We start from the raw sequence: 25,184 nt of genomic DNA, 5'->3' as shown, positions 1-25,184 counted from the left end.
GGCTTACCACGTGTTTACAAACAGCTTTGCGTAACAGGGGGCATCAGCAGAGACCCCGCACACGCGCCGGCTGCTTTGCCCCTCGCTTTGGCTGCGAAGCCGCTTGGGGACGTGGCCGCTACCTCTGCCGGCGCGGCGGGGCCTGCCTGCACCCTGCGCGGCGCGGGGAGCGAGGCAGCCCTCCTCTCCGGAGCCCAACCTTTGTCTTCAGCTCCGTCGTTTGCCCCCGCAGCTGGACTCACCAGCCGTGTGCCATTTTGCCCGGTCCATGCCGCGCAGACAGGCCCCCTCCCGGCGCCGGCAGCACCGCAGGAATGCAGCACCTTCCTCTCCTAATGCCTTCTGCCCGCCGCCAGGACTGACGTCCCCGAGGGAGGCAAAAACCAAGGGTGAAAACCCAGGCAGTGCCGGGGCAGCCGAGCGGTTTTATACTGGGGCGGGTGACGGGGGGGAGCGCAGCCCCCGGGCAGGGACAGGTGAGGGGCACAGCTGAAGCCTCTTGTCTCCGGCTGATTCTGTTCTCACCGGCTCTGCTCCTACAGACGGGAGCAGGGAGCTCCGAGAGGGGGTTCGTGCAGTTACCAGGGCAGAGGCGCTGCCGCCGCAGACACATGCTTGTCCCGCTGCCTTTTCCATCTGTGAAACAGGCCAAGCAGTGGATGCAATTATTTTTTCCTAGCACATAAGCCACTAATCATTTATTGCATTAAAAACCCCTCATCTCCACAACTTTTGTTCCCATTTTATCCAATTAAAACTCGGGGGAAAAAAAAGTTTCATTTTCTCTTTTTGCCATCACAAAGACCCGATCTCAGCTCCATTGACTCACTAATTGTAAGCACTCAAATGGTTGGGTTTAAAGTTACACTTAGCAGCTGTGAAACATTAGGGTGAAGTGATTACAACCTACTGGAGGATATCGAACATTTTTACAATATCTCAGGAGCATTAGGGAAAGACAACAGGAAATGGCGCAAACTTTCCTACCCTGCACAGCAACAAGCCAGAGCAAAGAAGCGAGAAAATAAATGTAGAGACGCGGCGCAGACGCAGTTTGGATCCTCAGAAGGTTACTAAGGAAGCCCCGGTGAAAGCACCGAGTGTTGACCCTCATGCTCGGAGGGTCGGAGAGGAGGGGGAGCCGCGCTCAGGGATTTCACAGCTGCGCTTCGCAGCAAAACCCTCCTCCGGGCTCTCTGTTGAGGAAGGAGGACGGAGATCTTGGCGGTATTTTGCCCTCGGTCGGTTCCCCGCGCTGGCCTGCCTTCTCCCAGCCTCGCGGCCAGCAAACTTCGCTCTCGGGCTGGCTAACGCTGCTCGGGGCAGGACAACCAGCAGCTCTCCCCTCCTCGGGCCGGGCAGCCGGATGGGGCTTATCGGCTCTGCTGGGGCAGGGCGCCGTGCTCCGTCGGGGCTCACCGGGGCTGGGTTCGCCAGCAAAGCAAACGAAGCCCAAGCCCCACGTGCTCCGCAAAGCACTGGGAAACACCGGCCCTGCTGGTTATGCCCAGGCTCTGGACTGGTTCCGAGATTTGATTTCATTTGAACTTCAAGCTGTCACGTTTGGAGAACCTTTGACTTTCCACTTCTTTTCAAACAGCAAAACATTCCCCTCCCATGATTTAAGCACGCTACATGCGTGTGTTTATTACAGAAACCAGGATAGGATAAGAAAGCAATATTTCATGTTAATTCATGAAATCTGAACTCAACTTTTAATAGAAGAGCTCCACTTTATGCACAGAGTGATATACAGTCCGCCCCGCTTTAAATGAGACGTTTTGCCTTTTGAACTCAGCAGGAGGCCGCTGCTTACTACTACTGGAAACAGTTTAAAACCTGCAAGTCCGGCATGTCTTTTGGGCTCTTTGTGAGCCAGTGGTTTATGTCATGGCACAACATTCTTGCTGGGCTGCCTGCGACCGCCTGCCAGCCACTGCGTTTGAAAATCCGGTGTTTCAGAAACTCACCTGGATTATTTCCACAACGGGAGACACTCGTCCGAAATCCTGTGAAGACCATGAGCTTCTGGCTGGTTTTTTGCTTTTAGTGGGGTTTGGATCAGGTCCCTAGATTGAAAACCTGGTTGCATTAAAGTCAGAGGCAAACCTCCCTTAGGAGCAGCTTCTAGACATCATCAAGGAGCAGCAATATTCTCTCCTGGTGCCTGAAAAGAGTATTGCTGATGAGGTTTAGGTGGAAGAAAGGTGCTGTTGCAGGAAAGCACGTGGCACCCAGTTGAAATGGGGGGATTTTGTGTGTACGCAAAAGGAGGGGCCATCAGTGGGAGCAGGCACTGTGAGCGAGGCACCGCGGGGACGTGTTGAATCAGACCTGTCGCACTTTAACCCCAGCCGGCAACCAAGCCCCACCCAGCCGCTCGCCTGCTCCCCCCCAGTGGGATGGGGGAGAGAATCGGGGGGGTAAAAGTGAGAAAACTCGTGGGTTGAGGTAAAGACAGTTTAATAGGGAAAGCAAAAGCCACGCACACAAGCAAAGCAAACCAAGGAATTCATTCACTCCTTCCCACCGGCAGGCAGGTGTTCAGCCATCTCCGGGCAAGCAGGGCTCCATCACGGGTAACGGTGACGCGGGAAGGCAAAAGCCATCGCTCTCAACGTACCCCCTTCCTTCTTCTTCCCCCAGCTTTACATGCTGAGCATGACGCCATATGGTATGGGATGTCCCTTTGGTCATTGGGGTCAGCTGTCCCGGCCGTGTCCCCTCCCAACTCCTTGTGCACCCCGAGCCTGGGGTGGGGTGAGGAGCAGAAAAGGCCGTGACTCTGTGTAAGCCCTGCTCAGCAGTGACTAAAACATCCCTGTGTTATCAACACTGTTTCCAGCACAAATCCAAACCAGGCCCATACTAGCTACTATGAAGAGAATTAACTCTATCCCAGCCAAAACCAGCACAAGACCCTACAGAGTTATCGTTGCAACACACTTGGCTTTCACTGGCTCACTGAAGAGCTGGAACTCGGTGGTTATTCTGCTGGGTCATCTGTGAAAGTATCAAATTAAAGTTAAATTAGCCACCTCATTGCAGCACTCCTTTATTTTTTTGTAAGCTCTAGGCTTTCTTAACAGTTTGGCTACGGGGCTATCAACAGCAGGGAATTTAGGACATTCTTTTCAATGAACCAGACTGAAAATATTTTGGTACAGCCCCAGTTTGTAGGGTTTTTCCCCCCCCCTTTAAACAAAACATCCTGATTCAAAGGAGCTTCTTGCAGACTGGGAATTTCCACATGGCCGTATTGCAGCACTTATAAAAAGTGATTTAATGCCTGCCAACAACAAATACATTTCCAATGACACCACTCTGCGTTATGCGCTATCCTACTTCGTGTGTTCTGTACGAACCAGCAACCAAGCTGGGGCAGGAGGGCGAAGAGCAGTTGCCTGCCTTTGCAAGAACTCCGTCCCTTACGGCCGCTCCTCGGAAAGCCTGAAAGGAAACAAGCATCACGGTGACAACACAATCCCTTCTGTATGTGTTAATCTGGATTTTGTTTGAACTTTTGGAGCTGACCTTGGCTTGAACTGCGTTAAAAATCCTGACTGGTGTGGACTGACTTGACCCTGCGGTCCCATTTGTCCGCGGTGCCAGCCCTACTTCAGCCCTTACCTCAAGCCATTATTTTACAGACATAAAAGAACCATAGCATTACGGCAGATATAGCCAGCGGGTCGGAGCTGCGAGTACTTACTTATGGGCGAACTCTTCTCTGATTTCATCCCAAGGAAGTTTTTTTTTGCTCGAGAAAGGACTGACTGAAAACCAAGCAAGAAACTGAAATTATTGCTGCAGACTCTCAGTTTTTATTAGTGGTTTCCAAGCCTGAAGAGAGAGAGAAAAAAAAAGCTTCTGACATCTGAGTTGCCATGTTACAGTTAAAAACAAAAAAAATCAAGCCCAAGACTGAGTTTGGTATTTGGTGTTTGGGGATGGAGTAGGAAGAGGGTGGTCGGTTCTGCATCACTCAGTGTGGCTGGTTTAAGCTATAAGAGTGCGAAAAGATTTGTGGGTTTAGATAGTTTCCTCTCATTGCCATGACTCAAACGGCTTCTATTAAAAACAAGTAGTGGGAAGGAAATTTCATAAGCTGACAGTCCCATCTCACTCTCTGCTTCTCGACACAAGTTGGCTGAGATATAGGAATTCATGTGGTTACTATGTGTGAGCCCATGACTATTTTATCAGCGGAGTTACGTGGTGCTAGTTTTGACTGTGCACATTCAGTATGGTATATAGGCTCAGGCTGTTCTACGGGTTCTGCCAAGCCTCTTGTATGTGATCCTATAACACAATAGATGGAGGTGGGTGCCTCTGCTTCCAGCGCGCCTGCTCCTTGTCCCACCGAAATCAGCGGGACGAAGAAGCAGGGCCCCAACCAACGCAAGGAGCCGGAGCTGGGGTCAGACACCCGAACAGAGACGGGTGTTGATTTTCAGAGGTGCTACACGGGTGCAAGGAACACTGTCTAAGTCTCCCATTTTTAAAAATCCTGCCCTTGCACACGGGGATGAGAAGGCAGGGATGCAAAAACAAGCTAGACTGGCTGCATAACATCCACTGATGGCTTTAATTAAAGCCTCAAGTTAGTAAATATGCACATAGTCTGGTCCAGGAAGACATACGAAGCCCACAGCCAGCCCAGTAACACTCCATGAACATTGCCATTTAAGCAGTTTCTTGTTTAACTTAGATTTATTCAATGACACATGCATTTCTGGACAGATATCTGAGTTCCAATGACAGGTTTTATAACCAAATATGAGAAATTTGTGACTGCAGTTAGTCAATTAAGTACGTTTCTAAAATACATGACTAGAAGAAAACCGGAGCAATAGAGATAATTCTTCCGAAGAACAAAAAGAAACATTTCCATTTGTAATACTCCTGGCATTGATGAGTATCGGTGGGGAAGGAGGGCAGCAAGGAGACGCGACAAGGAAGGAATAACATTATCAATCCTGTCCAGAGAAAGTCCTCCAGTTTCCACTCTCTCCAGTTCATTCGTTAATGCTCGGCACTTTTGCAAATGGCGAGAGCTCCTCTGAGTTAGGGAGAATCCCTTCATCTCTCAACACGAAAAAGCAGAGAACGGTTGTGAAACCATGTGCTTGACCAAAAATGGCTTAGAAATATTTCTCCTCAACCAACCTCTTCCTGAACACAGCGAAAAAAGAAGCCGCAGAGCTACCGGGATTGAAGAGGGAGTCTCTTCATATTGCACGGGAACACAAAGTCAAGATGTTGTGAGTATGGTTCAGGAAGGTTTAAGAGTCGTCAATATTTATCAGGGTAACGAGAACCATCCAGCGCGGCGATGAACTGGCAGGTGACGGACACATCGGGATTGTTTAGCGGAGAGGCGGCTCGTTACCCTGTCTGGATCTCTCCTTGGATGTTTGGCTAATTTAAGGGAATCCCGTGGGGAAAAGGCTGAGGGGCTGGTTTTCGTTAGTGGGGAGGGGCGATCTGTAGCCATCGAAGTTGCGTGGGATGCTGCCGCTGGTGGACCCGGAGCTGTTACTGAGCGTCTCTATGCTTCCCTCTCGCTGAAGCTCTGCAACGGGAAGAGAGAGCAGGTCCTGGTTAGCGTTTCGGATAAACCCGGAGTGCCGTTAGACGGCCGCTTTATTGACAACTCTGTGTATTCTATCATTGCTCTAACACTGCATTTGTTCGCCATCCCTCTTTTCCGGGGTGATTTGATGAATCACTCCAGAGGCATCCCAGCTCCTGGTTCCACCTCTCTGCCTCTACCTACAGCTCAGCCGAGCCGAAGCGGAGCTGGACGGAGATGTTAAATGCTGCCCGGCAGAGCGGCCCCTTTCCTGGGAGGAGGCCGCTGGCTCGCGGCGTGTCAGGATTCGACAGGGGGGATGCTCACGGCTGAACTGAGCAGGGTGCGAAGGGCATGGTGGCGGATGACAAAACGTCTTTTCCTCTGCAGCGATGCTGCTGAGATGGCGGGAAGGGGGAGCGGTAGCAGCACCCGTTACCGGCGGTGCGTAGTGGTGGTGCATAACCACTGTGATTCTCCACCTTGGGAACACCAGAGGCTTCCCGCAACCTTTTATCCTGCACAAATGGACACAACTAACTCTGCTGTTTAGAGCCAAAGAGAAAATATCCTCTTTCCTACATGCCTGAGCTGTGCCTCAAAGCAAAAGAGAAAGCAGGCCTGACCGCGGCTCTCCCTCTCCTGGTCACACACATGTAGACATCTCCCCTCGCTGACCTCCCAAAGCCTTTATTGCTCCCTAATCTCAAAACAGGAGGATTTTTGTGCGTGCAGAGCATCGTTTCTAACCGTGGCCTCTCTGCGAGCCACTTGAACCCAACAGTTGACTCAGTGGCAGCGTGCAGCAGCGCCGCTGGGCAGCATCACCCCGGCCAGCACTCAGCGGCGGCATGCAGCGGTGAGATTAGGCAGAGCCCCACGTACACGGCAGGAATCCTCTCCCAGACACGCGGTGACAGGCTACAAGAAATACTCTGGCGAGTTGCAACGCGCGGCCCTGAGTGCAACTTCCGTCGGCTGCTTCTGCGCAGCCTGCGCTGGAGGGGATGGGATGGGGATAGGAGCTTCGGGCAAATTCCTCTGCTTCCAAAGGGGAAAGAGAAAAAACCCTCTCGTTTGCTGCACGCTGTGGTGTCGTGCATGTAGGGCCAGGGGGTGAACGCCCGGAGAAGACAGGCAGCATTCCCTGTCCCTGCAGCCCGATGGATGGGGGTGGAAAGAAGCCGCAGACGCAGGAGCTGGAGGAGCAGTGCCCGCTTTGCTCTCTGCTAAATACTACTGCACCTCTGCCGTTTGCGCAGCTCTGTCTCACAGCGGGATGCTCAACCTTTTGTGAACACCACGACAGTCCTTTTACTGCAACGGGACTCCAAGATAAGGACGTATCTATATGCAAAGCGCACAGCAAAAGCAGAAAGTCAGCTCTTCGCTAAAACAAAAAGCATCCCACCCCGGCGTCCTCGGACACTGCGCAGCTCCCGCGTGCTACCTGGGCACCGCAGGGGCAGCAGCCAGGCGAGCGTACACCTAGCAAACCAGGGCTAGGGGATTTAATCCTTGATCGTGGAGGTAACTTGCAATGGAGATAATCTGCCCAGGATACATGAAAAACAAATCAGCAGGAAACCGGTCACCCTATAAGCAGCGATGATAATGACCTCAGCTGTATTAATCACGATTTCTTGCCAGTATTCGGTGAAGGAATGTCCATGTCTAAACCCCTTCATTTTCCTCACATCCTTACTCTCCCATGAGCTCAGGAAGTAAAAACAGTAATTTAAATCAGAAATGAGTGGCGTATCCCACACTAATACTGTGCTTATCCTGTCTGATTTGGGGCTTTTATCTCCCTCCGCACACAGCTGGCTTCGGTTAAACGTCCCACGTCAGAGCTCTCGGGCGCTGGGCAGCCGTGGCCCGCGCTGGGCAGGCTGGGGCTCCCCCAAACAGCGTTGGGGCTGCTGAACTCCTCACGGGGTTACTCCTCTCTCTCTCTTTTTAAGCTATAATTGATTTTCAGGCAAATGTTGTGTTTTCAGTAACCGTAGCAAAAGAAGGGAGAGGGAAAGGGCGAGGGAGCATTTGTTTCCCTGCAGCCCCGTGGCTCCTGCGTGGCTGAGCTCTCGCCTGCCAGCTCCTGCCTGTCCTTGGCCACGCCGCGTCCTGCCCATCCTTCGGTGGCTCGTGCAGGACCGCGTGCCCTGCCAGGGGGGGATTTTGGGGAATTCGGGCTTGCAGGGTGGCTTTCCGGGGGCTGCGGGATTTCTGCAGCCGGCAGCGCTTGTCACCTCTGCGGGGGACTGCCAGGGGGTGGCACTGCAGAGACTGATGCCAGCCGGGGAAAAAGCATGGAGAAAAAACCGGGGAGCAGAGCGGTGGGCGCAGGGCCTGGCTGGGGTCCCGACCCGGCTGTGCCGCACAGCTCCCCTTGCTGCTGTCAGGCATGTAAACCCCTTCAATTAGCAATGGGGAGGGACAAAAGAGAGCGTAAAAGAGATGCAACAGCTCAAGAGGAACTGGAAGGGAAGTTTTCCAGCCCTCCACCCTGCACAGAGCCCGCTTTGGGTTTGGAGGGGGTCAAGCTAAAAACCGGGGGAGCTCCCGCATCTGAGCTGCCACCCCAAGCACCGCAGATGGTAAACGCACACGTTCCCCTGGGCAAATGAGTCCGGGCGCTCTCAAACAGCCCTGCGTCGCGAACCCGCTTGCTCTGGAACTAATTACATGGTGAAGCAGACGAGCAATGTATTTTGATACCTAAGAAAGCATTGTAAAACTCCTGACCGCTGCAGCAGAAAGCACCGCTGTGCTCAGGAAATTGGGCTCTTGCCCTCGCCCAGCCCGGCTCTCGTGCACGGCTGGGTCACGCGAGATGTGCAATTAGCCATTACATTGTCACCAGGGACTACCTGTGCTGCACACATGACCCTAGGGCCACAGTCAGCACATTTTCCTACATTCCTCCAAATCAGTCCATTTTTTCCCAGTAGTTTAATTAATTTAAAAAAAAAAAAAAGTCTAGTGCAAACTATTATCTTTCCTCCCAGACCTTCCAGCAGACCAGGGCATGGCAGAAGCACGTGTACAGGAACGTTGATGCCATTCCTGTGGGAAGCTCAGGCAAGACCGGGAACGGCTCCATGCCATGGGGACACCCTTCCTGTTATGGGGTAAAAAACTGGGGGACAATTTCTGATAGACGCGATGGCTGGATAGACCCAACAAGTGCAGAAGGGGCCACAACGGCGTGGTGGGGCTGTTGGGTGTCAGAAGAGGCAGGTCCCTGCAGACAGGCAGTGCTGCTCTCCCACTGCCCCGGGACGGAGCAGCCCAGCCCTGCGACTCAGCTGAAAGGAGGCGAAATACTTCCCGGACCTCATAAGATGTGTCACGTAACCGGTCAGACCACCGATGTCCTCTGTCCTGGGAACGCGCTCGCCGAAAAACACAAAATACAAGGAAAAACCAGGATCCCCCCGCAAAAGGACGGGGGCGAGCGGCAGGAGAGCCTGGAGCAGCGGCGGCGGCAGAGCAGGACACGGCTGCCCGGCAAGTGATTTCGTTTACTTCGGTGGAGTTACGCCAGGAATGGACTTGGCCCCAGCATGTCTGAGGGTTATTGTATCTGCATTCCCCCATGCATATACTGTCGAGATGTATTAACTTCCTTAAATGTACCAGTAAAACAACCTCTTATGATACACTTTAATGAACTTGTACAGTAGCCAACAAATTGTGCATCATATAAAACCCATTCGGCCTTATAGACTCTCTGGCTATTTTGTAATAACTGCAATTTGCTTCTGCTGAAGCAAGATAACCAAGGTTGAGAAGTCAGGCTTTGCAGAAACCTAAATATTTGATTTGGGGGGGGGAGTGGGTGGGAGAAGGAAGAAAGGGGCCTCTGGGAGCTATTTATGGGGTCAAAATAACATGAGACCTGCTCTTCTCGTAGCATTTCCACCATCAAGGAAATGAAATACTGTGAGAAGACCAGCACTTGCATTATTTTGGCCCCATAAATGGCTCCCTGACGCTTTCAAAAGCCCGTGAAAAACAAACACAAATACAAATAAATGCTAATACTGGAAACGTAAATACTAAAACCTGCCCATGTCCCCGGAGGAAACGACTCACAAAGTTCTGACTGCCCTAAAAAAAAAAAAAAAAGACGACGGGAAAAAAGGCGAAGGAGCAGGAACATCTGCTGAAGCCATGAGGAGAAAGTCACTTCAGGGGAGCTGGGATGAGCCCTGCCTGCGCTTTTGACGGTAACAGTAATGGGCACCGCTGGCAGCACCCGGGGTCCCAGAACAATAGGGATTTTCAGGGCACACGCGCTTTCTGCCGTGGTGAAGGCAGCGGCGGTAAAAGTCCTCTCCGCTGCTGGCGTGGGGAGGAGCGGTGGTCCAGAGCCGGGGGGAAGGTGGCACGGCGAGCGGCCGGCCGGGGTCCCCAGCCCGCCCGGGGGGCAGCCGGCCCCCCCCATGGCCCTGCAGCGGCCGGCACGCTTGGGGGCTGCGGAACACCAATGCTGCTCAAGGTGCAGCGGGGCATTAAAGGTGTTGCAAAGCAAACGCTGGCTGCTCTCTGCTTGGCATTACCTCCAGCAGGCACCAGCGCAGCCTTGCCGGTGAGAAATCGAAAACGGAACCTCCCGCGAAACATTTCATTCTGCTAATATTCCCAAACACCACACTGCAGCCTGACGGTCCTGTCCCTTGTTCTGCCGCCCAAGACACTCTTCACTGTCCCCGAGCTGGCTGCCAAGGTGGGGAGGAGGAGGAGGAGGAGCTGCTCTGGGGACAGCCCCGGGTCCTCAGGTCCAGGGGAGCGGTGCCGTCCCCCGTCCAGCGAGGCAGCTGCACCCTCCATTCCAGAAAGCTTCAGGAACTGTCAAAGGACCCCATCAAGTCTAGAAAGGTATAAAGCCCTGCCAAGCTTAAATGTGAAACCATTTTATAGGGCGCATTAATTCAATGCCTGAAGAAAATCTATATAGCCCTCTTTTGCCCGGAACACTCATAAATTATGCTGCCTTTCTTATTTGTGCTCTCTCTGTAGCGATCCACTTGAAGCCATGGTATCTCCTTTACGTCTACTCAAAAATCTCATCTCCAGTGCATTATTTCTTCTAATGGTTTTTCCTTTCTCTCTGTTTGCTTTCCCCTGTTAAGCACAGTTTCAAAATATCCTCCAAAATCATTTGCTGGAAGAGCTGACCCTTTCCTCTTACCTACCGAGGGCTGCCCAGGCTCCCGCACAGCCCGGCGGAGCCGCAGCCGGGATAAATGATACAATGACAGCAGCCTGATGTGTCAGGGCAGCGGGGAAGCGGCAGCAACTCTGAATACAAGAATTATTCTTCATCATCTCAAACTGTCACAACACATTACCCTCAAAGCCGCAGCTCGCTGAAGGAGTGACCCTGGACTGAATGGGAGAGTGCTCGGGGAAAGAACTAATTGTAGCCTCTTTTCACACGTCAGTCACTTTTCACAGCACCAAGCCTTTCAAGCTCAACTAATGTCAAGTTCCCTTTTCCTTTTGCTGGGCTGAGTATTTCTGATTTTTAAGGATGGCATTTTTAAAGGAACAAGGTCTCTGGCGAGGGATGAGGCCGGGGAGGGGAGGGAAGGAAGCGTCGGAGTGAGCACGCATCAGAAAGTGCATCAGACGCCTGAAGACTCGTTAGGAATTAGACAATTAACAAGTAGGAACGCAGGAAGCGGGGTAATGGCCAGCAGGGCTTGAATCTCCTCGATTTCATTTCTGTCATTCACGGCAATTGTTTCGGGGAACGTTTCGGGCTCCGCCGTGCGCCAAGGGGGCTGCGAGCGCGGGAACTTGCTCTGCCCCTTCCCCGAAATCAGGATGCGAGACGGGCACTTCCCAGCGGTGGGGAAGAGAACAAGGTGCTGCTTACTAAAACCACCTCTCCCCCGCCACGAGAGTTTTTGAATGAACAGCTACAAGGCCAAAACTAGAGCTTCATTTTAAAATCAAAGAGAATTTCCTTCGTTCGGAGGAGAAGTGGAAGACTCCCTGCAGACAGAGCTCTCAAAACGACAGCCCGGGCTGTGCTCCGGGGCAGGCAACGTAAGGGCCCTTCACACCTTCTTGTCTTTAGCCGAAATCCTGAAATATTCTGCGGCAAGGACTACATTTTTACCCTTACATTTGCACAATGCCTATCACAGGAGACTTGCAGAGCTGACTGGGGCTTCCGAGTGTTACTTATTAACTGTAATGAATAATAATTATGTAGCTTCTGCCATCTGGATTCTGATTCAAAAGGATCCTATATAAAGCGAACACTAAAAGGCAATTTGTATTAACACAATGGAAGTCTTGAGGATCTCTTAAACTGTTTGTAATTTACACAACGCTCCCCAGTGAATGGATTAGTTAAACATTTTTATTTTGCTGATTGCTGCCGCAGGGAGCGGGACGTGCTCCCACGGAAGAGCTCGCACTGGCCCCCGACGCACGGCTTCCGCTCCCCTGTACGCCGACACGCACTTTTACACGTAAGCTCTCCATCTTTCAGTGTTTAGACAACATCCCAAACTCAGCTGGACACTTTTGGCTCGATTTCTGCATGAATATTTACTATGGACATCATAACCGGTCCCCACGGGAGCCGGTGCCGCTGCCTGGGACGGGCACGGCGCAGCCCAAGGCAGAAAAGGGCTCAGAAGCTGATGCGAAGTCGTACGCCGAACTGGGACGCAGAAATACCGCCCTAACACAAAGGCTTGGAAATTGCGTTACTGCTACTGCCGTTGTAGGTTTTTCTTGGGTATTCCCTTTTTTTTTTTACAAAATGCAATTATGCTAACGAGGGAGTTCTAATTATAATCCATCGCCACCACCCTCGGCGGCTGCTCCGAGGCGAGGACCTGCGGAGCTGGCTCCAGCCCCGCTGGCGGCCGCGGCCCCGCGCAGGGACCCGCCGGCGGCAAGGGCAGAGGGGGGCACTGCACCCCCGGGGGGAACTGGCGCTTTTGGGTATTCGGATAAGCAAAAACCGTTAATATTAAATTGTAGTGAAACAAAAGCACCAAGTACTCATCAAAGCTCTTAATTTTCCAACTCCTTTTAATTTGAGACGGCTGAGAAGAAACTTCTAGGCAAACGTATTTTTACATTGCTCCTTTCCAAAGGGAGCACAGACAGAAAGTCAGTTCCCAGCTTTATATATTACTACAATGTTTACAAGTTCGTATGATTATGATAATGTTTAAAAGTCAATTAAACCTGCTCTCTGCCCCAAGCCCCGTGCCCTGCTCCTGCAGAAACCATTAACGCGTGCCAGTTCCCCCCGCGCTCCGGCAACCAGCGCAGGCAGCTGCGGGGACTGATCTCCTGCGATGCTTTGGGTGGCCCTGACAGACCCGCTCCGAAGAAATGTTTCTTTTTCCTTTTTTTAAACCAGCAGTTTGAAAAAAGAGATTTTAAACTCCATTCAAAAGAGCAAATGTAACACTACGGCATTTGAACACCGAGTATCAATCCCCGTATTAAAACCAGTTCATCCCGCTGCAACCTGAAAGATGTTGAGACACCACAAAAGCACCTACATTAAATTTGCAGAGTAAGAAAGACTGGCAAACGCCGCGTGAACAACTTCTCTGAAATCAGAATTCAGTGGCCTATGTGAAATATTTGTCACTGTCAAACTACCTTACAATAACTCTAACGCCGAATCCACATAGAGTTCGTTAATGCCGTGCACTTGGAGATGAAACCTGGCACATTGGAAAAAAGGTGGCAGGATCTAGCAAGGAGATGAGGAGGTACAGGAGACAGGAGATAACCAGGGGAATGAAGACTGAGCCTTCTGAACATCAGAGCCCCTCCGAGACCGCAAATTTCATTTCTCGTGCCTTATTTCAATGCGAAGATGCCAAACAAGTAACACTTACGAAATGGGGAGAACATCTGAACTTACATAAATGTCTGGGTTTACTTCAGGCACGAAGAGATTGTTGAGATATGGACAAAACATTTTCATGCATGAACTTCTAAAGAATTTTGTCTACCAAAAAAAAAAAAAAAGCAAGCAGCTTGTTTTTTCCTTTAAAAAGAAAACCCAAAAAGCTCCGTACAACTGGAGTCCATGGAGTAGGAGACCCAAGACTCTGGCATCCTGCCAGACTTGACTCTGAGCATTTTATGGAAGGTTAAAAGTGCACTAGATAAAGGACTAGCATTTAGAGAGAGAATATTCTTCATGATAGGCACTTTCACAATGACTGCAGTGCTTTTAAAAAATAACCTCAAGTTTCCTAGAGCTGTATATTTTTGTAAAGAGGTTTAGGATGTTTTCCTACATAAATGGATGAGTTACCGATTTAGTCAGTATGTGAAATTTCAAAAGCTAGAACAGTCAAATGTTTATAGAAAACAATTTCTGTAGCCCATCCACATCATGGAAGCCTATGACTCCTTGTGCAAGATTTCTCGAAGAGCTTTTAAAATGAATATGCAGATACGGTTGTTTAGGTTTAAAGGAACTCCCTTCTAGCCCATCTTAAAAGTTTCAATACGTTGCTACTATAAATCCTATAATGTACCTTATATATAATACACGCTTTCCTGTGCAAGCCAGCCTGCATACAAGTTTTTTTAATGTATTTAGGAAGAATTATCTTGTATCTTCAGTTACGCAAGCAGCGCATCTGTGTACATCAGACCAAAAGCATTTGCAGAGAAAACACTGTATTAAAATTCCTGGGTTTGGTCTCTCATTCCCAGGGTTATGGGAGTGCCTCAGATTGCTCAACAGTGACCCCTCTGTCAGCCTCCAACTCCACAAAGGAAAATACAAATTCAACGTAATCTGCATGTTCACAACACCTACCAGCTCTGTGTCCTACACTCTCTGGACTCTTTGGACCTTGCTCGGAAGTTTTGGAGGCAATGCTCCTATTCCTGAAACCACCACGCTGCTATCCAGAGCAGGTCTGGACCCAACGCGTGGATCTACGCATCCCCCTTCCCACCAGAGCCGGAGCCACTCGAGATCTCGGGGCGGGGGGGTCCTGTGTCACGGGTGGCTGCAGCAAAGCCACCGCGCAGGAGCGTGACGACCAGGAGCACTGGGCGTCCCTCCTCCTGCCCCGGGCTCGGCCGAACAGTCCCAGCAAAAAAGCTGGGTAAGGAAAAGTTGCCTGAAGGTCAAAAATACAAATCCAGCAATTACTTCAGGGTCTGGGCAGCCCCTCGCCGATACGCCTACCGGGGGACTTCAGACGTGCCTGACCCTCCAACCTCAGCAGTTTCTTTCATGTCTAAGACCTATTTTTTCCCCTCTTGTGATGCTACCTCGGTACTGGGCCTCCTTAATAACCCTCAGTTAGGAAGACAAGGCGGCCCTGGAGCAGGACAGCTTCTGTGCTCGGAGTGTGCCTCCGTGTGCATCTCGCATATGTGCCTCTGACACAAACGCATTGCCGAGTTCATTTGAAAAGGATAATATTACAAAGCGAAGTAATTCTGGCACAACTTCTAGTACTTCTGACACAAAGTGGCCTTTCGGGCCAGTGAGGAAAGCTACTGAGAGGCTCTGGGCTGTCTCCCCGGTGCAGATTGATGCTGAGGAGGAAGCTAGACCGGACTGGAATTTGGGTTAGATTCAAAGGAAAAGTTAAAAGTTTGGGGGGAGCAGATGCTCAGCTGGTCCAAATCAGAAGAGTTTCGTTGAAGCTCATGAAATGATGTCACCGCAGACTCAGCCTTGCCTGCTCATCTAAACGGTTCAAGGCTCTCCCATCTGAAAAGCTCAGGTGGAAATCTAAGGAGCAGAGATCTCCTCCTGCCATTTCCCTGGAGCTGGTTTTAGTGTCGCTGAGAAACTCCAAACCCATCCAAATAATCCTAGTTCCAAACGCAACTTATTTGGTCTATTTAGTCAATTATTTTAAAGATTATGTTGACATCGCTGCTTCAAGCAGACCAATTTTCTAAACACAGACCTAATTTTACGAAGCACTCAAAGCTCGCAGTAGTACTCTTAAAATCACGTCTCTACCTAGATTGAGTATTAAGCGAGCCTGGAAAAACAACAGGCCAACCTTGTGGGCTCGCTCTCTTGCAGGATTGCTTGAGGCTTTTAATACACTCTGTCTTATTTATATAGCTCCAAATTCTGATGTTAGACATAAATATGAAAGAGCCTTGATAAAAATGACATCCGAAGCTTAATTCGGCCCTTTGTTAATGGAGTTGTTCAGCACAGCAGTTTGCATTCGTTCTCATGAAACCAGAAGGCAGCTGAAAAAAGTCAACTGGACGCTTTCACTTGTTAAAAGTCGTATTTTAAAAACTGTTCCAAGTATTGATTCTAATATTCCTTGCCTTTTTAGTTACACTCTCACAAGCACTGTCAAACGTGTGAATGAGCTGCAGCCTGTGGACGAGCGCGTGGCGGAGGATAACTCTTGTGTGAAATCTGAAAGACCTAATGGCAAACCAAGGCATTCCTCTGGCCACATCCCACATAAAAGGCAATTTAAATCATCTCAAGCTGTGCAGATTCTGCCTTGTACTTGGGCATCTGGCAGTGAAGTTAATATAACTACCTGCTCTTCATGTTGTGTTCTTTTGCAGACTTTTTGCTCACATTTTGGTGGGTGACCGGCCACATTTCCAAAAGATAACCAAAGAGACAACACGATACTGGCACGATATAATCTAAAGATTATTTTTTTAAAGGGTGCGGATAAAAGTAGCCCTGAGTAAAGGCAAAAAAGCACGCCCAGATTTCAGGTTAGGGATCTGTCCCTGTACAATTCATCTGCTGCCTCTGTGGCTGCAGATGAGGGAGGAAGGCTGCTAGGTTAATTTGTCTTTTGATTAATACCTCAAACATCGTTTCCACCTGACAACCTGGCCTCAGCGATGGAGTGCCCAACGGGAATAGCTGCTCAGCGTGGCACGTGGGAACAGATGGGAGATGCCGTCCATGGGAATGCGGTGCTCTGCCTTAGGAGAAAACCAGCACAGCCACACGTCGAGCACCCCTCCGCTGCACACTCCATGGCACCGCTTCTGGGTCCCCGGCACGGTGCCATCTGTACTGGCTAGGGAACCGCCACCATTTCCATCCCGCTCACCTCGACCAGGTTCTGCACGTGCTCGCCATCCCCAGCCACCCGCGGCTCCTCGCTCCCATGCCATGCCACCGAGCCGGAGCGGAGGGAACGGGGCAGGTCTTGGCTCCCGACCCTGCCCGCACCTTCCTGCCTGCAGCCTTCCCAGAAAAACATCTTTGGAAACAGTCGGAGAAGTGATACTGACCCTTTGTCTTTCACAACACCATCAGCTTTTGATGTAAACACAGAGTTCATGTGTTGGGCAGATACTGAGAAAGTCACTGACCAAGGAAATAACAAATAAAAACCAAAAATAAATAAATAAAAAAAGACGGTATTTTAGCTGCAGGGGTCTTCTTGGAAAATGGGATAAAATGCCTCTCATAGAAAAAGGCAGTAAACAGCTTATGTCCCGGAACAGCCATTTTACGGGGTGGGTGGCTTCCCGGCCTGGCAGGAGGTGACACACCACCAGCCAGCATTAGGCATGCCCAAATTCCATATCTTTTCACAACAGCGAATGGTTGCTTAAAAAATTAATCCCCTTACCACTTATTTCTGTCTGCATGGAAAACTAATTCCTTCCTCCTCGGGATGAGGGATAGACTGCGGGGAAGCTGCTTGGAGAAATCCCGGAGGCTCTTGCAAATGTCTGAGGAACCCGGAGCAAAGACTAAAAGCCAGCTAGCAACAAAAGCACCGCCGCCTTGTCTGAAGCGACAGGAATGAAACGCAGAATATAAACAACAGAAGTGGGGAAAAAGCTATTTACATTTTTTAGAAGTTCTACTCTTTTTCTAAATTAGCTTGCGCGTTACCAAGCATGTAATCACCGATGATGTAATTTAAGAGGGCACCAGCAGAAACATAGAAAAAAGCAGCCAGTCTATTATCTTTTTGTCTTTACGTTTTGCGTCAACATCTTTTTCATTCTTTGTGAACACACAACTCCTACGCAGCACCATTGTTACAGAACGAGTACGCCTTTGGGGGTTTCAACCACTTGCATGAACCTCTGCAGGGTCCCGAACACCCTCCACTTCTGCTGGGGCAGCAGCGTGGATGGTTTCTCCATTTGCAAAACGCTTCCAACCGATTTGTCATTTTTCTTACTCTTAGTTTTTTTTGTCAGCCGCTTGTGCAGACAATATTGAGCAATAATAAACAGAGGAGGATGAAAACTGCTGCAGCTTGAGAAGTGAGCTCAGGATATGATTCCTCCTCACCGGATGCCTGGAAGATGTCACTGAAATTCTCTCTCCCTTAGTGCAACCCGTGTGGAGCCAATATGAACTCCCAGCAAAGTGCTTAAAAACCCATTATTTATAATAACTGTTAAATGATGAGACATTGTTTACCCAGATCGCAAGATAAATTCTCACTTACAGAATGCTTGCCTGACTGTCCTGAACGTCATCTGGTTTTTATTTAAATGCAAAATGTAATTAGGCTCCCCATAACACAGCAGAAGAATTCAATAAGATAGGGCTTTTCACTTACAGTTTAATATTAACATTCTCCCATAAATGTTAATGAATAAAAGTCTACTGTTTTATATATTATCCATGGTGGGGAGACAGCAGGCTAGGAATGAAGGAAAGCTAATCTTTTCATACCACAAATTACGATATATACCTCGAGGAGAACTAACCGTTCCCAGCATTGCCGGGGACCCGGCCACAACGCTGCTTCCTCCTGGGGCAGCCACCAGAGCCGGTCCCACGGGACGCGCGCCAGGGAGTCAGGGAGATCCTCTCCCAGCCAAAATCCCCTTCGGCTTTTTTTCTCCTTTCCCCCTGCCTTCTCTCCCCGCTTCCCGCCTTCTGCCCGACCACCTCCGCGAGACACGCTATGAGCATCGGATAGCTAACAACATCGCTGTTAAGCAAGGGTACGGCCCCAAGCCCGGATATTCTTAGACTCCACCGTGGATAGTACGGCTAGATTATCGGAAAAATCAGGTTACTATTTGTCTGATGTTCTGTTAGAGAAATGCGCGGGGGCGATGAGAGGCGATGGCGGGGCTGCAGACTACAGTACGATGATAGGAAATGATAGGGCATCCCAACGCGTGGGAGACGGCCCTTGGAGCTGGCGGAGGTGGCACTTTGGGAGTCCATCGGAGGACGTGTGCCTCCGGAGGCCGAAGCGTGAGAAGCAGATCCCGCGGTGGAAGAGGGGCCTCTGCGGCTGAGAGGACCAAAGGCTGCAGGGCCAGAGGGTTGGCTCACACTGGAACATTTCAATTGTTTTAGCTTTTGACCTTCCATTTACTGCTGGGGGTTTTGCTGTGTTAATGCCTGTTTTGCTGTTTGGTGACTCATACTTCATCGTATCTCTCTAATAAGTGTTCATTTAACAGTTCGACTGCTTAACAATTTATTGCATAAATGGGTTTCCATTCTCCAGCCTCCTCTCCCGTCTCCCCTGGTGAAGGCAATGCATAGTTTATGAGAGCTTTCCAACGACTTGGGCCGTCATCCTTTCACAATCCAGGGAATGGTAGACGCCCTTGGCATCAGCGTGATGTTAATGCTCTGCACGGGCAGGAAGGGGAGCCGGCAAATTGGCCGCATGTCGTTTTAAGATAACGAAAGGCTCGAACTTTCAAAGAGTTAATGCAAGATGCGCAGGAGATCTGCTCTATAGGGCAAGCAGGATGGGAGCAGCGTGTCAGCCGAACAAACCCCAGCAGCCGGACCCCGGGGTGGGAGCGGGGTGGTGGCACGTGGTCCGGCTGGCCACACACCTTCTGCCACCGAGCACACGGCGTGCCCTGCGCCACGACCCGAGCTGCGGCTCACCCTTAACGTGGGGGTCACAGAAGTCACATAAGGCTGTACGGGGATTTCAGGGCGCCCTGGCCTGCCCAGTGCTCAGATGGCAAAGCTGGAGCAGTGACCAAGGGCACAAAGGCAGCAGCAGAGCTGAGCGGAGACTCGCGCCTTCCCCCAGCCAAGCCAGGCTTTAGGAGCAAGCGCCAGCCAACGCTGCACACACCTAAAGTCACTCCTGTAAAAATCAGCAAAATACCGAAAGGCGCCCTGGGGCTGCTGGGCTTGGGAAGAGGGAGAGGAACTGTCTTGTCTTTATTCTGCCACCACCTCAGCAGCTGCAACAAGTTTGGGCTCACAAAACAGCTGTAAAAATACCAGTCCTGGTTCAAATGCTGGGAGACGAGGGCTCTTATACTTTCTAAGAGAGATACGCTTGCCGTAAGTCGTATCCTACATAAAAATACCATACAAAGACTCCTAAAAGGAATAACAAGGTAATTATAGACACTAGAGATGGAAAAATCCTGTAGTCTCTTAGTCTCCTACACCCTGCTCAGTGCGGGACCGCTCGGTGTGGGGCAGGCTTTAGGACTCGGACTTTTAAAGGGAAGATTTAATAAACACTGAGAAATGTTTCTAAATATTTAGAAAACCCAAAATAACAGATTTCCAAGCCAAGCTGTACAAACAGAAAATGAATTTAGAAAACTGTTAAAAATCAACAGCTTTTGCGTGCACCAAAATACAGTTCTCTGAATAGCAAGCATCACCTCACGGGCATGATGCTGCAAGCAGAGCTGTAAGGGTGCTCAGCCCTTTGCAGAATCAGGCCTAAATGAATACCTACCGTGGCTTTCCTCTTGCTCCCCTTGAAATCAATAGCAGAAGCCTCAGTGATGCAGAAAGCTTAATGCTTTAGGAGGTACTCAGCGAAACAGTCAAATGTGAGCAAAGCCAAGCTAGACAGAACAGAGCTTTACAGTAATTTTCCTGTGAAATGCTGGAGTATCGCAGTAGGAAAATTAACTTGCTTAATCATTAGGAAGAAAAACCACAAACCAAAGCAAACTAAAACAAAACCCAACGCAATAACAAATCTCTAAGGAGGAAGGGAATTGTTTCTCTGTTAACTACTTTGAGACAAAGCACTGGAAGAAAAATGTCCAGTTCCAATAATGTCATAACCCAATTACAGCCTGCACAGAAGAGCTAGAACACTTGCAGAACAATGAGTAAGAAATTAAGTTTTAAATTGAGTGCTGGCCCTATCTTGTGTCACTTCTGTATATTCTAGTAAAAAGGACACCGCTGAGCTCATTTCATATACAGCAGCATGAGATGCCTGGATGCAGACATCATTTAGTCATCTCATATATGTTTCTCCCCATTTCTTTCTCCAGGAGGAATGACAAATCTAGAAATGTGACTGCACTTTGTTTTATTATGATATTGATTTTTCTGCAAAGGGAAAGTGCATTTATCCCCCAGGTCTGTGTGCTGGCAAGAAAGGGTTAACAAAATGTTTATCACAAAGCTGGCTTCAGAGTTGAAAGTAATGTGATCAGTAATGAATTTTGTGTTACATTAGGTTGTATAAATGGACAGACAAGCGCAGACAACAAGTGGCCAGGAGTCGGGGCTAATCTAATGATGTAAAAATAGAGACAGCACCAATTATACTTGGGGCCAGCTCAGAGCTCCTGCAGGGACTGCAAATGAATAGGTACAAATCAAATTACTGACTAATAGACGCACTACAAGAGAGGGCAGTCAATGCTAAATACATTAGGGCCTTGTGACCTCTCTGCTCTGAACAGCAGAATCCTAAATTTGACTTAAAAAAAAAATCAAAGAAACTCTTGTTCGTTTAAGGAGAGAAATAGAACAATGTTATTTGTGAAATGATTTGAGACACTTAGATATTTTCTGTTTTGTTCCCCTACAACCACGTTATGTACCTAACCCTTTGAAAGCTGACAGAGGGTTTGCGTTTAGAACAAGGAGAAATATTCTTTGTGCAAAAGTTAAGACCTGATAACAATACAGTTATGTTACATACCAAAACATTTCAAAGCCATGTGCCTCTTTGTGGTGATGTTTTTTACTGCTACTTCACCGGCTGTGTCTGTATCAAAAATAAAATATTTCTTAAAAAATGCCTTGATTTAATAATAAGAAAAAGAAAAGGAATCTCCCCACACCACAATTGATAATAAGTAAATGCAGTTGATCAACTTGTTATCAAAAGGCAGAAAGTCAGAGTTCCCTCGTGGTATCAGTGGTCCTTTTAGAAACACCAGCAGGCTTTTTCTACAAACAGCGGTGAACTTAAATTCACACCAGAACCATTTGTGGTATCAGCATCCATCCCCCCACCGCCCCCTTAAATAACGTACGACCTGGAAGAAATTCCACTAAAAACTTCCCGGGCTGGTGGCAAGCTGCATTTGGAGACCTGGGAAATGGTTGGGAAGCAAAAAAATGCCCTTGTTGGCCCTGGCAGGGCTGCAGGATGGGGCTGCTCCAGGGACACTGGCTTGGGCAGGAGAGAACGAGAAGCCCATGCCGAAGTGCTTGATGTCCGGCCCGGGGCAGCTGCGCTGTTGTTGCATGTTGCACGTGAGAAATAACGAATAAAACCATGCTAAAATGTGTGCAATGCAAATGCTGCTCTTCGTATCATCCAGCACTTCAAAAATGGTGGCTCCTAAAGAGCCCTGAATTTTCATTTCTTTTAAGAGTCTCATCCAAACAAACCTTTTGTAGGAAGAACCACATTGAGCTTTTAGACTTATTTGAGGAGGGTAATTTAATCTCTGACCCTGGGATGAATATTCTGAAAGTTCAAAGGCTGCTTTTAGCATCGATGTTATTTGATACACCACTGTGTTTGCTGCCCAAGCTGATTTTGCATTGAACCTATGCGGAAATCTCTTTGCAGGAACGCTCTTCAGAGGGAAAATTAATTGTTGTGTGTTCGTGGGTTCCTATATCCCATGCCCAAGTTAGGATTAAGACCAACTAAGGAGAGGGAAGGGAAAAATTGTCTTGGAAAAATTAAAAGGAAGAGGAAGGAAAGAAAGAAGGAAGGAAGGAAGGGAGGAAGGATAGAAAGGTACCAATCGAAGCTCTGACTCTATACAGGGCTTATCCTATTCCTGAAACTAAATGTACAGGTACATCTATATCCAGGTGGCTGCTCATCTCTGAACACAGCTTGTGACCACAGACATTTTCTCTTTTGGAAAAAACCCAGGAAGGATGCTCCTTGCACGGGATCAGAGGCCCATCTCCTCCCTCCGGCAGAGGAGCACGCTCTCCACCTCAGCCAGGCACGCCACAAAGCGTGTGACTTCACTTCTCCGAACCACAAATTTCACACAAAGATTTCAAAAACGTTCCCCTGCAAAGCTCAAGGGTGTTGAGACCTGAGTTAGGCTCAGGCCGGTGTAAACACACGGCTTTGGCTGGGGACCAGGATCCCAACTGCCCTGAGCACCGATCCCGGGTTTCGTACCGGCTATGCCCTAGCAGCACGTCTAATTAGCTCCACTTACTTACATCCCATTAATCAGGTTAAAGAGTTTGCTTCAACATATGAGTTTCCTTCATCGCATTATGAGTTTGTTCATGAACTTTGGAAGGAATCCAGACGGTTTCTTCCAAGGGCGAGGCGCAGGGCGCTCCGCGGCGTTCGCACCTCACCGCTGTGCCACTGGCTTTCCGCAGGTGGCAGTTGGCAGACTTGGAGCTTTGCAGGAGTTTTGGAAGAAAATGAGCCATACTTTTTTTTTTTTTTTAAACTGAAACTTTATAATGGGCTTTAAACATCTTGCTTTAAATTCTTCAAACCTTGCGGCTTGTACTGACCATGATGGTGCCATGCCCGCATCCTTCCCTGTTCAGACCTACAGCGCTGGTTCTGAGATGCAAAATTTGGGGGGTGCTCTGCAGTTTTTAATACAGGCTCTTACTGCAAGTTCATAAGTATTCCTGAGACAGGATAGATAGAGAAAAAAGTTATTTTCCTCCATAAACTGCAGTGTAAACTGAGCCATCATAGGCTACTGGATTTCATGATGAATTATAAAAAAAAGGATACATGCCCACAAAAAGCAATTCTACTCTTGTATGTCCACAGAACAGTTCCACCACTTGTAAAACGTTGCAGCAATGTGGATTTGGGTATGCTTTGTCAAAATAAATTAGATATGAACATAAGTACAACATTCAGGCAGCCAAACAAATTGTAACAGAGAAGACGCAGCAGACGGGCATTGCCTGGAATCGCACACTGCAAACACAGCAAGCCCCATCCCGCATCTCCACAGCTGCCCGGACTCCAGTGGCTCTTTCTGGCAGAAAAACCAGGGGTCTGACAGTGGCCGCAGCACATTTATCACTAAAGGAAATTTGCAGTATTGCCTATCCTGACAAAATGACCTAAGCAGCGATGAATACTTATTTATTTTATATATTGACAATTCTCCCTCGGAAACCTGTCCGTTGTGTTAGTCTCCTAAAGAATAAATCTACCCTTCTGCCACTGTGCATTGTGCTTCACAGTAATAAACCCGAGAAAATGTAGAGAATGGGTTTGATTTGGTAACTCAGGTGAAAGTCGAGTCTGAAGCTGTGCCTAGGTTTAACACACAGCTAAACCTTTCACCCAGGTCAAAGGAGGGAGGAGAGGCTGGGACGAGCTCCCCAGGGTTGAGAACACCTTTCCTCCTGGTGCTGCAGATGCAGAGCCGCACCGTTTCATGCTCACTGCTGCTGTCCTGGAGTTAGTAACTCCTTTCTGGGACTGACTGACAAATCCACTGGTTTTCCTTCAGGCCAGCCTATGTCTGAAGTGACTGGGGGCCTAATGAATTTGGGTCCCTGGGATGTACACAGACCATGCTATACCTCTATAGGAGGAACCCACACCAGCATCAGGGCTGCGGATGCCGTCCTCAGCCCGGCGGGGACAGGCAGAGAGCGCAAGGGGAATCTGTCTCCTGGGCTTCAGCACGCGTAACTCCCATGGCACAGAAACAGGGGATAGCCACAGAAATCGTCTTCCACAGATAAATTTCAGAAAACATCCTGCCGCTCAGACTGTAAAGGCTTGGTCCCCTATTATAGCCTAATTTTCAATGTTATGCCTAGAAATGACGGAAATGCATTTGAAAGCTTAAGAAATGTACTTGATGAAGGAATACACAAATCAGAGGATTTACTGATTACGGTATTTTTGAAGGAAAAGATTTCTAGCCTGGCAATTTCTGCATGTCCATTTTGAGTGGAATATTGTCAGAGATCTTTGTCTCCTGGAAGCACGGTTTCATAAATCACCATACTAGCTCTTCTTTTTTTTTTTTTTTTGAGAATGCAACGTGAAGCTCCAGCACATACTCAGAAACTATACTGCAAATGTAAATATTGTAGCTGCTTGAAAACAAAACTTTGCAAGCAAAAGAGGTCACTGACCACTAACATTTTGTGAGTAGACCTTTTTTTTTTTCAGCGAGAGTTTGACAGAAACTGAAACAGCAAAAACATCTTTTTGCGTCTTTGCCAATTTACGCCTTCTTTGGAATTAAATGTGTATCTAGGCTGACAGCTTATGTACAGCAGACTCCACTTAAGATAGACATGGGTCATCTGGATAGTTGGATAACAAGGAGAAAAGCTGGTTTCCCAATCAAGTCAACTAGCTGGATGACTGGAGTTATCATTTAGGTCACAAGGAAAGTAGATTTTTGGGGGGTCATTTTCCAGACCTGG

General features: G+C 48.9%; 1 protein-coding gene across 10 annotated transcripts in view; it reads right to left on the bottom strand.

Moving 5' to 3' along the window:
* Window positions 1–3,814: 3,814 nt before the first annotated feature.
* BCAS3 (BCAS3 microtubule associated cell migration factor) overlaps window positions 3,815–25,184 on the bottom strand; it is a 373,812-nt gene continuing 352,442 nt past the window's right edge. For 6 of the 10 annotated variants that reach the window (XM_075168423.1, XM_075168417.1, XM_075168418.1 and 3 more), the window contains 2 exons: window positions 21,472–21,537; window positions 3,815–5,575 (listed from right to left, as the gene is read on the bottom strand). In XM_075168423.1, the coding sequence (XP_075024524.1) occupies window positions 21,520–21,537 (18 nt within the window). In that variant the 3' untranslated portion in view covers window positions 3,815–5,575; window positions 21,472–21,519. The remainder of the gene's footprint in view (window positions 5,576–21,471; window positions 21,538–25,184) is intronic. The other 4 variants (XM_075168422.1, XM_075168419.1, XM_075168424.1 and 1 more) reach the window with 1 other exon arrangement.

This window comes from Calonectris borealis, chromosome 19 (genome assembly GCF_964195595.1).
Source record: "Calonectris borealis chromosome 19, bCalBor7.hap1.2, whole genome shotgun sequence".
NCBI lineage: Eukaryota > Metazoa > Chordata > Aves > Procellariiformes > Procellariidae > Calonectris > Calonectris borealis.
This window is presented reverse-complemented; position numbering and strand designations above follow the sequence as displayed.